Below are 10,995 nucleotides of genomic sequence, written 5' to 3'. Positions count from 1 at the left end.
GAGGATCCTTACGTTCCGCAAAATTCCCTTTCCAGCAATTTATACCGCCGGAGAGACTCTCCGAACTCTTCTATACGAGGTTCGAAATTCAATACCGTTCAGTGAAACTCCCTAATACGGGCTGTCCTTATAAGCGGACAACTTTCGTTAACACAACGTTTTCGTTATTCCTATAACTGGACATGTTCCAATGGGCGGACATGAGCATTACTTAGGTAATATTTTGTTAAAATTATATCCGATAAACGGACAAGCTTTCATAAAATGGGTCAAGAAAATTGTGTACAACTTATAGTTCTCGATTTTTTAGATTCTAATTCATTTTTGATGTTTTGCTACAGTTGTTTTTAGGAATAATAATATACTTAAAATGGATACAGCAAAGAAATAGACTTGCACTGACGCTGTCTGATTCGCGGTGCCTCAACTGAAACTAATGGGAAAATTGCCATTCATTCACTTCTGGCTGACATTGGCTCGTATATATTTAATATGTAGAAAAATAGTTCTGAATTGCAGCTTCTCACTGTAAGTATATATTTTAAACACTCATTTTAGCCACGCCCCCATATGTAGCCCGCTCCCTTTGTCGGACAAAAACCCTGCGACGTTGAGTGTCCGGTTTTGAAGAATTTCACCGTACATATATGCTGGAGATGGATACTTTATATACATACATTAGCCCCAAATGCAATGGTTCATATATGTATAATAAAACAAGAAAAGCGCTAACCAGATATGCAACGAAACACTGGTGGAGCTAATGAATTTAACTGTATTTAAATACGATTGCATTAACTTCTGCGTGTGTTTACAGTCAGAATATCAATTGCTATACTTAGAATTTTTGACTTAATTCGTTTAATATGCTCAACAGTTTAAACAAATGTTTACGTATGTATATTTTAGGTAGTGCTCGATTTTTTTGTGTACATGAGTATATTTATACAATATTTGTGTGTGGATACAGTACTAGTTAGTACGTAAAAAACACGAAGAGGCGTGCCGAGTGCAGCTCACACCGGCAAAAAACTACGTGACATTGTCAACATTTGACGCTCAACATTCATTAGATTTCAGTTCGTCGGTTGCTTTGCTGCAGAAAAGTCAATTTGTGGAATTTCTTCTACCATTCTTTCAATTACTGCGAATTAAATTTTATATATCGTATTTTTTACTAGAACTGAATAAAAATTAAAATGGCAAACGATAACCTAACAGCAGTATTGTACGGCATCGAGGATTTACGTTTGGTAAGTAGCCAACGGTATTATATGACATTAGCGAAACTGCGAAGTTATTGATATGATATGAATATTTATTAGTTTTGATTAAAAAATGCATGCTCATGTTGCCGATGGATTATGGCAATATTAAAATTGCTTGCTTATAAATAAATTGAAAATACCCGTTGTTAAATTGGGGAGTTCGAAAAATGTTATTCGAAAAAGAATAGTTATTGGTGGTTTAATTTATATAATTAAAATTAATTAGAATTTGAGTTTTGAATAGATTTAACGAGTCAATAAGAAATGAGCGCTATACTAACAATGGGAAACAAATAGTTTCGAAATTAAAAAAAAAAAAACAAATAAATTGAACAAATGTTGTTTTGAGTTCGCTCTGCTAGCACAGGACAATCGATTGTCCGAAACTCATACCGAATAATATTATCGAATAATAGTGAATTTGTACCCAAAGTGATTCATTATTTGCTTTACGAGTCCTTGTGATTGCAGCGAGTTTCTTTCGGCCATTCAGCGGAAATTGTGTTTATACGAATTTTGACTTGGTTATTCCTAACCACAAAAAATGCTTTAAAAATATCTGCTAACCAAATCCTTTGAAATTATGCACCTGGTCGAGTATTAGTAAATGTGCGACCGCTTACTTTAGACCTTCTCTAAAAGATCGAAAGAAGTTACTCATATCGAAGCTCAATATCCAAGTTCTGGTTTGCAGCCATCTGTCATTAAAGTTATGGTTAACGTGACCAATACTCGTTATTTTTAAACAGATGGCTGTTAACCAGATATAGAGAAAAATAAATTGCCAACTCTTAATAGGCCACATAGAACCCTCGTCAAAGACAGCGTTGTTGTTATTGTAGCGGTAGAATTCCGCCGAGTTGACAGTCCTTGACCGCATAAAAAATTCGGATCCCTTCCGGTTACGTAGACCCGACTGTCGTGGGAACTGCCAAAGACAGCGTCATACGGCCTGGTATAGTATCCAAATGGACCACTTTTGACGCTGTCAAGTTGTACATCAATTTAGTGCTGGGCTGCCCATACTACATACATATAGAAAATTGTTTTTGCATTGTCATTCAAAACGAGTATATTTATTTCTTGAATAGGTAGAACTGTTTGTTTTGGCTGTGGGCTCGTCTGCGGGTTAATCATACCACCTACTGTGTATATTTATATACGTGTTAGTAAATGTACACAACTGGAATTTTAATTCGGTGCAATCTCTAAAGATTCTCTGATAATACTATAGGACTTTAGAATGTTATAAAATTATACATTTTTGCACTTACAAAAACAGTGGCATAGTTGTGAAGAGTAAATTGTTCAGATATTGTTTTGAGATGTGTTCTTATCTACTAATATGTTCATTAAGAAATGCTAATAGTCTTAGTACTTGAGCTTTTGACTTTTAAGATTAAATATGCTTATTCCATTAATTACTTTATAAGGCCAATTTCTAAAATGCTTTCGTTTGAATCACCAGTTCAGAAACTGATGTACTATGCTGGTTAAACTCCCGGATCTTTGTGGTACCATATAAGGGTCTCTTGAAATTCAGTTTCACTTGGGGTCAAAACAAACTCACAGAGCTCTCCATAGAAGTAGGAAACCAAATCACATATAAGTTTAAGCTTTCCGTCAGACGCGAAAGGTCAACAATGCGATCGCTCGATGATTAGATTTAATCATCATATCTCTCGCATCAGTCTTTAGGATTAGATTATAATTTAATAATCATCCCAATCAGCTGTCCTTAAGTATAGCATGAAACAGTTGACATTTTTACTAATATGATATTGGGATGGGAGTATTTTTTCATCGTAAATTAAATTTAGATAGGTTTTTACTTCAGGTTTTAGGTTACTTATTATCTTTAGTAGCTTCTAATTATAAGATACAGACTTATTGCTTAAATTAATAAAAATCTTTAATTTAATTTTTTCAGGAACAACGTCCCATTCCTGTAATTGCTGATGATGGTTGGTATTTCTATCGAATATTTTACACAAAATACACATAATTTTAATAAAAATCAATTTTTTTATAGAGGTGCTCTTAAAAATGGACTCCGTCGGCATCTGTGGTTCTGATGTGCACTATTTGGTACATGGACGCATTGGCGATTTTGTGCTCACAAAACCAATGATCATCGGACACGAAGCATCTGGCATCGTAGCTAAAGTGGGCAAAAAAGTAAAACATCTTGCGGTGGGTGATCGCGTAGCCTGTGAGCCTGGCGTACCTTGCCGTTACTGCGACCATTGCAAAGCCGGCCAATATAACCTCTGTCCCGATATGATTTTCTGTGCGACGCCACCTTATGATGGTAACCTCACACGCTACTATAAACATGCTGCCGATTTCTGCTACAAACTGCCCGACCATGTAACCATGGAGGAGGGTGCATTGCTGGAACCACTCTCGGTTGGTGTACATGCTTGTCGGCGTGCTGGTGTAGGACTTGGTTCGAAGGTGCTGGTATTGGGCGCTGGCCCTATTGGTTTGGTGACACTTTTAGCTGCGCAAGCTATGGGTGCAGAACAAGTCTTGATTACGGATTTGGTGCAACAGCGCTTGGATGTGGCCAAAGAATTGGGTGCCACACATACGCTGCTCATGAATAAAGATGAAAGCGCGGAAGAGGTGGCGAAAAAAGTTCACCAAGTGATGGGCGTTGAACCCGATAAATCAATCGATTGTTGCGGTGCCGAGTCAACCACACGTCTCAGCATTTTTGTAAGCGATTTATATTATTGAAAAAAAAATTAGGTTATTTATTAATGCTATAATTGCTTTTGTTTAGGCCACACGTTCAGGCGGTTGCGTTGTTATTGTAGGCATGGGTTCCCCTGAGCCTAAAATACCCTTGATCAATGCCTTGGCACGAGAAGTAGATATACGTGGCGTCTTCCGCTATTGCAATGAGTGAGTTGTAATTGGTTAAGATGTTTAATATACATATATGTATATCAAAAATAAATTTTATATTCATTATATAGCTATCCGGCTGCATTGGCATTAGTTGCGTCCGGTAAAGTGAATGTAAAGCGCTTGATTACTCACCACTTCGATATCACAGAGACGGCCAAAGCATTTGAAACCTCACGCTATGGACACGGTGGTGCCATCAAAGTCATGATACACGTGCAACCCCGAGACACAAATAATAAAGTTTAAGGGAATTTCAATGGAAACTAATAATGGTTAGGATATAATTTTTTTAGTAAAAGCGTTGTTCTCTTTTTATAAAAAAGTAAAAAAAAAAAATAAATATAAATGTATGAACTGATAATTTGTTGTTTTTTACATGAGGAGGAAAATTATATTTATCTTTATTATATGGGAGGGGGGATAATATATGTTAAATATAAAACATATACAACATCTCTCGGCGCTTAAATTAGTTTTTTTTAATTTAGAAAAACTCAATGTTAAGAGGGTAGACACTAGTTAACTAGACTTTAAGGTGTTAAGACTCTTTTTATTTTGTTGGATAGCTTTTGAAGCTTTTCGTTTACCTTTTGCGATATTTACCGTTGCTAACCATAATCCTGATACCTTAAGTTTTGGAGGTTTTCATAGTTTATTTACATAAAGTGCTATTTTGATTCATAGCGATAGCACTTTGTTTTCGAATTTTTCATTAAGTCTAAATTTTCAAATCACTTTTTGGAAGGTATCAATTAATAAAAAAAGTCAATATCGATGTTGTTATCGACCAACAGTATTTAAATTTGCTCACACCTATGGCTGTACCAATTAAAAAATTATTGTAGGTCAACAAAAGTCAGAAAATACGTCAAAAGCGTTTATTATAAAATGTATACAAAAGGAAACAGCCGATCCAACAAAAAAAATAAAATATATTTATGTACTGATAAGAAAGACGTACATATTTGCACTGTTCACTTAGAATTATCTATTAATTGATGATGCAATTTCTAGCTCTCACAGCTTGAGGATCACGAGATCACATTGTTGCTGTCTGAATATATGATTTACTTAACCGTGTGTGGTATATTATATAAAAATTTCGGAAATTTAGGAATTTTTAAAATTTCATGCTATTTGCTTATCACACATGCATCGACGTAGAACTTAAAGAAATTTTAAATAAAGTGAGACACAAATTTTCGATGTTTTAAGATTATATAGTTATGTACGTATACCATACATATGTAAATAAATAGGTTAGGTCAGGTTAAAATGATAAGCCCATAAGCCGCCCATAGGCTAAGAGAAGTAGTCATTTTAACAGACTCTGCGGCCTCACTATCGATACCTCCTCCAGTGTATCATGCTATGGTGACCCCAGATACTTACAGCGTAGTCTTGTCAATGCCGGACAAGTGCAAAAGAGATAACCCATTGTTTTCGGTGCGGTGTAAGTAAATAATTGTGATTAAATTTTTTTGTACGCCTGAGTGAGTTCCCCTCCTCTTTAGAAGACATCTTGATGGCTTAATACAAATGGAGGATGCCTGAGATCCACTTAAATATTTGATCATAAATTAGAGGAACTTTTTATCAGTAATCTATTTAAAAGTTCGCTATAATTCAGATCACGTTTTCTCATACAATTTTATGTCCATTTTAACGGCTTTTGAACAGTAACTTACAATTATGGAAGAGAAGCGACTGAATACCATAGATATGTTATATTTCCAAAACGAACTTGACTCCTTTGGGCTTAATATTCAGTTTGGCAAATAGCGTACTTTCTTTTTGTAAAGTCATCAGTTATTAGGCTAAGCCGACGATATCAACCTAGTCGGTAGCAATAGCAGGGCAGAAGTAGATAGGTCTGGTAGTAACCAATGACAAAACGGCTGGGATAACACGTCACTGTTGATAGCTATAACTTCGAGGCAGTGAAAGGATAATACAATCAACTACGGCTGACGTAATCAATCAATCGGAGAATTAGATAGGATAGGAGAAGACTATCAAGAACTGAGCAGCCAGTTAAAAAGTGGAGTCCGCTCTCTAAACTAAGGCTCTATAAGCTACTTATAATGTCCGTTCGCTGTATTGTTCGGAAGCATGTACGATGACGAAAAGCTAGTAACATTCGTAAGGAGCGTGCGAGAGAAAGGTTCTGTTTTTTTTTGGATAACTTTGATGCTTGATTCAATGGAATGATGGCGTTATGGACATAGCGGCTGCGTTTTCTTGGACATGCTGCCGGAACGGAAGAATCCTAGCGATTCGATTCTCCTTGAAGGCCGAAGAAGAAAATGAGGACTCAAAGTCAATGTTAGAATTATCAGGTTGAAGACCTGGCAATACTCTATATCTCCAATTGACGCCGTAGTGCTCTCAATGACTTGTTGAGAAACGACTGGCGAAGACTTATCAATGCTGTCAAGTACGACACCCCGTTGTAACGACAACCCGATGAAGAATATCATATTAAATTAAATCAGTGGTGAAGGAAATGAAAGGTGTTAGACCTATTCAAAATAACAGCAGATGTCCATTATTTGACAATTTCATCTATAAATAGTGAAAGCCGTTATTGTCATTCAAGCAAATGGTAAATATTTTATGAGCACATCAACCTATCAATCAAGCTGCACTATAAAACTTTTTCATTTTAATTTTTTCAATAAAAACCTTTTCATCACAAAAGTCTTCACAAAAAAAGCAAATAGTAATAGAGACGAAATGAATCAAATTTAAAGTTCAAGCTATTTAGTTTAGAAAAAAAATTTAAATACAAATGTGGATTTAAATTTTCAAAAATGATTTTGGGTCAATATTCCACCCTTACTTCGCTCAAATGTGTAGCGCCAACGCTTGCCCTCCATTTACGTCACGTGCCAAAAATTATTAGAGACGTGGTAAAACACTTCAGTTCGAAATGTGCTGGCGGCTCTGATGGCAAAGGTAAGAAATCAAAGATAGATGAAAAGGATAACCTAACGGCCGTGCTGTATGGCATCGAAGATTTGCGACTGGTAAGCAAACTTAAAGCGATTTCTCAAAACGGAATAAGAAAACTTCACACAAACACAAATTATTTTTGACTCCACACTGCTCGCCATGAACATATTGGGTATTTACGGCGTTGATATACAGTTTTGGTAGAGCGTAGGGTCGGCAAGTGTTTTTAATTAACATTTGCGACTGTGATGTTAGAGGCAGTTTCTTCCAAATTTTGGGTTGGGGTCAAACCACCACCATTAACTAGTATGACAAAAATCGCTGTACGTGATGAAAAAGTTTTGAACTCAAATTCGTAATCTTCTTCTTTACTGGCGTTAAAGTGGTTCTTTACAGTGGTCAAAGCAAAGCTAACGGCGGTGTTGAAGCCAACAATATCAATATCATCGACGGACTTTTATAAAAGATTGTGCCTTCTCGATTCAGCTCTGCAACTAGAATTATTCTCTCCCGCAGTAGATTGAAGAAGTCGAACGTTAGGGAGTCGCCTTTTCTGAAGCCTCGTTTGGTACCGAACGGCTCGGAAAGGTCCTTTACGATCCTGACGGAGCTTTTATTCACCGTCAGTTTACACAGCCGTATTAGTTATTCGGGGACACCAAATTCAGACATAGCGGCATAAAGGCAGTTCCTTTTCGTGCTGTCAAAAACAGCTTTGAAATCGACGAAGAGGTGGTGTGTGTCGATCCTCTTTTCGCGGGTATTTTCCAAGATTTGGCATGGTGAATATGTGGTCGGTTGTTGATTTTCCAGACCTAAATCCACACTGATAAGGTTCAATCAGTTTGTCGACGGTGAGCTTTAATCTTTCACACAGTACGCTCGGTAAAGCCTTTTATGCGATGTTGAGGCGGTTTATTCCACAGTAGTTGGCGCAGATTTAGGGTCTCCCTTTTTTTGGATTGGGCAGTCGGTCATGCTTTCGTTCGACCATATTCAATAAAGAAGCTGATGCATGCTCCATGGAATGTTTTGTACCCACATGAGACTGGTAAATAAAGGCAAAACTGGCTTAAGGATCGCATTCAGAATACTTCTAGCATATTTCATTAGACATTTTACGCCACTTTTTGATTAAAATCAGTTAATTATAAGTAGTATAAGTAATAATTTATGCTTTCTCTTACCCTTACTTTGCAGGAACAACGCCCCATTCCAAAAATTGCTGACGATGGTTGGTATATCGGACGAATATTTAGTGCAAACTATTCAAAAATCTAATTGAAAATTTCGTTTATTTTCCTTAGAAGTGCTTTTGAAAATGGACTGTGTAGGCATCTGTGGTTCTGACGTACATTATTTAGTTCATGGACGCATTGGCGATTTTGTGCTCACAAAACCAATGATCATCGGACACGAAGCATCTGGCATTGTAGCTAAAGTGGGCAAAAAAGTAAAACATCTTGCGGTGGGTGATCGCGTAGCCTGTGAGCCGGGCGTGCCTTGCCGTTACTGCAACTATTGCAAAGCCGGCCAATATAATCTCTGCCTTGGTATGATATTCTGTGCGACACCACCTTATGATGGTAACCTCACACGCTACTATAAACATGCTGCCGATTTCTGCTACAAACTGCCCGATCATATGACTATGGAGGAGGGTGCGCTGTTGGAGCCACTTTCATGTGGTGTACATGCTTGTCGACGTGCTGGTGTAAGCCTCGGTTCGAAGGTACTTGTATTGGGCGCTGGTCCAATTGGTTTGGTAACACTAGCAGCCGCGCAAGCCATGGGTGCCGTACAGGTTATGATCACAGATTTGGTGCAACAGCGATTGGATGTCGCTAAGAAATTGGGTGCCACACATACATTACTCGTCAACAAAGATGATTGCGCTGAAGATTTGGCTAAAAAGGTACATAAAATAATGGGTGTTGAACCCGATAAAGCGATCGATTGTTGCGGTGCCGAGTCAACCACACGTTTGAGCGTTTTCGTAAGTGAAATATATGGATTATCAATATCGAGTAGGAGTAATAAAATGAATAATTATTTTTTTAGGCTACACGCTCAGGCGGTTGCGTTGTTATTGTAGGTATGGGTGGCGCAGAGTCGAAAGTACCCTTGATAAATGCGTTGGTGCGAGAAGTAGATATACGTGGTGTTTTCCGCTATTGCAATGAGTGAGTTGTAATCGGTTAAGATATATACTGATATCAAAATTAAATTTTTATATCCGTTATTAGCTATCCGGCTGCATTGGCACTAGTTGCGTCCGGTAAGGTGAATGTAAAACGCTTGATTACTCACCACTTCGACATCACAGAGACGGCGAAGGCTTTCGAAACTGCACGCCATGGACACGGTGGCGCCATCAAAGTCATGATACACGTGCAACCCAGAGACACAAATAATAAATCTAAGTGAACTTCAATAAAGTAAGAAATGTGGTATAAAATTAGAAAATAATTGTGTTTTAAGTCTAAAACATCGCTGCCAAAGACTTTATTTTACCTAAGGCTGCAAAATTTACGGCAACGACGCAAAGTAAGCTCTGGCTTTAAACTTATTATAGTATTTACGAGGACAAATTCTTACAACTAACGTTCCAGTTTATGCGATGTAATTTACAATTCTTACAAAATGTTTCTCTCGAACAACAAAAGAGCCGCAACATCGGAAGTTATCATTATTCATAGTCGAGAAAAAACTTTGTTTTCTAATCACAAGTCCGTTCCAATAAAAATATTGCTGTTGCAACTACGCACTGTCATTTAAGAGCTTTATTGTTATAGGTCAAGTTAGAAGATCTGGGATTTTCTCTCGCCTATGTCAATATATCAAGCGGTACTGTAGGTCAATGAAAGTCAAAAAATACGTCAAGAGATTATCGACAATAATAAAAATTTAAAGACATGTATATATGTATGTATGTAAAAGAACAGTATAAATAAAAAAACATACGTATACGATAAGAACGCCTAACCTGTAGTGATTACTGGTAATCAACTCTGTTGCAATTTTTTAGCTGCTAGAACTTGTATAGAACCAGATTGTACAAATAGAACATTGTTGCTTTCTGAATATTTGATATACTAAACAATGTTACTTTTGAAGCTAACTCAGAAATTCTAATAAGAAACGGTACAGTTTTCTGGAAAAACGGTGGGATGTTTCCAATATTTCTGAAGAAGATTGCATGACTGCATGAGACCTTAGTTGAGTCTCTGGCGTATTTAATTATCGATTTATATTCCGGATTTCAACTCGTCTCGTCAAGGAGGTGCAGCGATTTTCTTGCCGTCGCCGTTTTTTAGCTGGTTTAACAGAAATGAAGTGAATGAACTTCTTCTTAAGTTTTTGGGTTTCAAAATCCCTTGGGCGGTTTTGGTATAACCAACGTGGTACAATAATTATCTGCTTTAGCTTGCTGAAACTGTAGTTGTGAGAGCGTTGAGCCAGATTTGCGATGATGCAGCCAAGCATTTTGTATAGAAACATCGATAAGCCGCGTAAAAATTGAAAACCAACATTTTTGCCTCTGGCTCCAATCGGATAAGCTTAACATTTTGGTCCATTCTGCCAACTCCACCCATACCGGTGTCGTATCTGAAAATTTAATATGGACAAAGTATATTAACTTTTCTGTTCTTAACTCAATAAAATCTGCCAACTGTTATAATTGGATAAGACGGTGAGATCAATGGTTACTACCGGCCCATCGTTCTAATCTGGCACCAGCTTTTTCTTCAGCATCAATACAAATTCATTCATTTATTTCCTTGCTCACGGAAGGCTTGGTATATATGTATGTATATACTATGTGCTCTTTTCGAACCTCATACTTCTAGCTTTC

The 10,995-nt window shown here is 37.1% G+C and overlaps 2 protein-coding genes across 4 annotated transcripts; both read left to right on the top strand.

Annotated features, from left to right (window-relative positions):
• The first annotated feature begins 1,076 nt into the window (after positions 1 to 1,076).
• Positions 1,077 to 4,516, top strand: LOC120782212 (sorbitol dehydrogenase-like). Its single transcript, XM_040114371.1, has 5 exons — positions 1,077 to 1,253; positions 3,199 to 3,232; positions 3,301 to 3,989; positions 4,057 to 4,178; positions 4,253 to 4,516. Exons 1-5 carry the CDS (start codon positions 1,200 to 1,202, stop codon positions 4,428 to 4,430), a joined length of 1,077 nt encoding a protein of 358 aa, XP_039970305.1. The 5' UTR covers positions 1,077 to 1,199; the 3' UTR covers positions 4,431 to 4,516.
• Positions 4,517 to 6,868: 2,352 nt separating this feature from the next.
• LOC120782210 (sorbitol dehydrogenase-like) lies at positions 6,869 to 9,605 on the top strand. 3 transcript variants are annotated; one of them, XM_040114368.1, is made up of 5 exons: positions 6,869 to 7,213; positions 8,340 to 8,373; positions 8,447 to 9,135; positions 9,201 to 9,322; positions 9,386 to 9,605. In XM_040114368.1, the coding sequence occupies exons 1-5, from the start codon at positions 6,998 to 7,000 to the stop codon at positions 9,564 to 9,566; spliced, it is 1,242 nt and encodes a 413-aa protein (XP_039970302.1). In that variant the 5' UTR covers positions 6,869 to 6,997; the 3' UTR covers positions 9,567 to 9,605. The 3 variants fall into 3 exon arrangements, with proteins under 3 accessions (XP_039970302.1, XP_039970304.1, XP_039970303.1); XM_040114370.1 differs by having other exon boundaries at positions 7,086 to 7,142; XM_040114369.1 differs by having other exon boundaries at positions 7,116 to 7,213; positions 8,340 to 8,377.
• Positions 9,606 to 10,995: the final 1,390 nt, after the last annotated feature.

Source organism: Bactrocera tryoni, chromosome 1, assembly GCF_016617805.1.
Source record: "Bactrocera tryoni isolate S06 chromosome 1, CSIRO_BtryS06_freeze2, whole genome shotgun sequence".
NCBI lineage: Eukaryota > Metazoa > Arthropoda > Insecta > Diptera > Tephritidae > Bactrocera > Bactrocera tryoni.
This window is presented reverse-complemented; position numbering and strand designations above follow the sequence as displayed.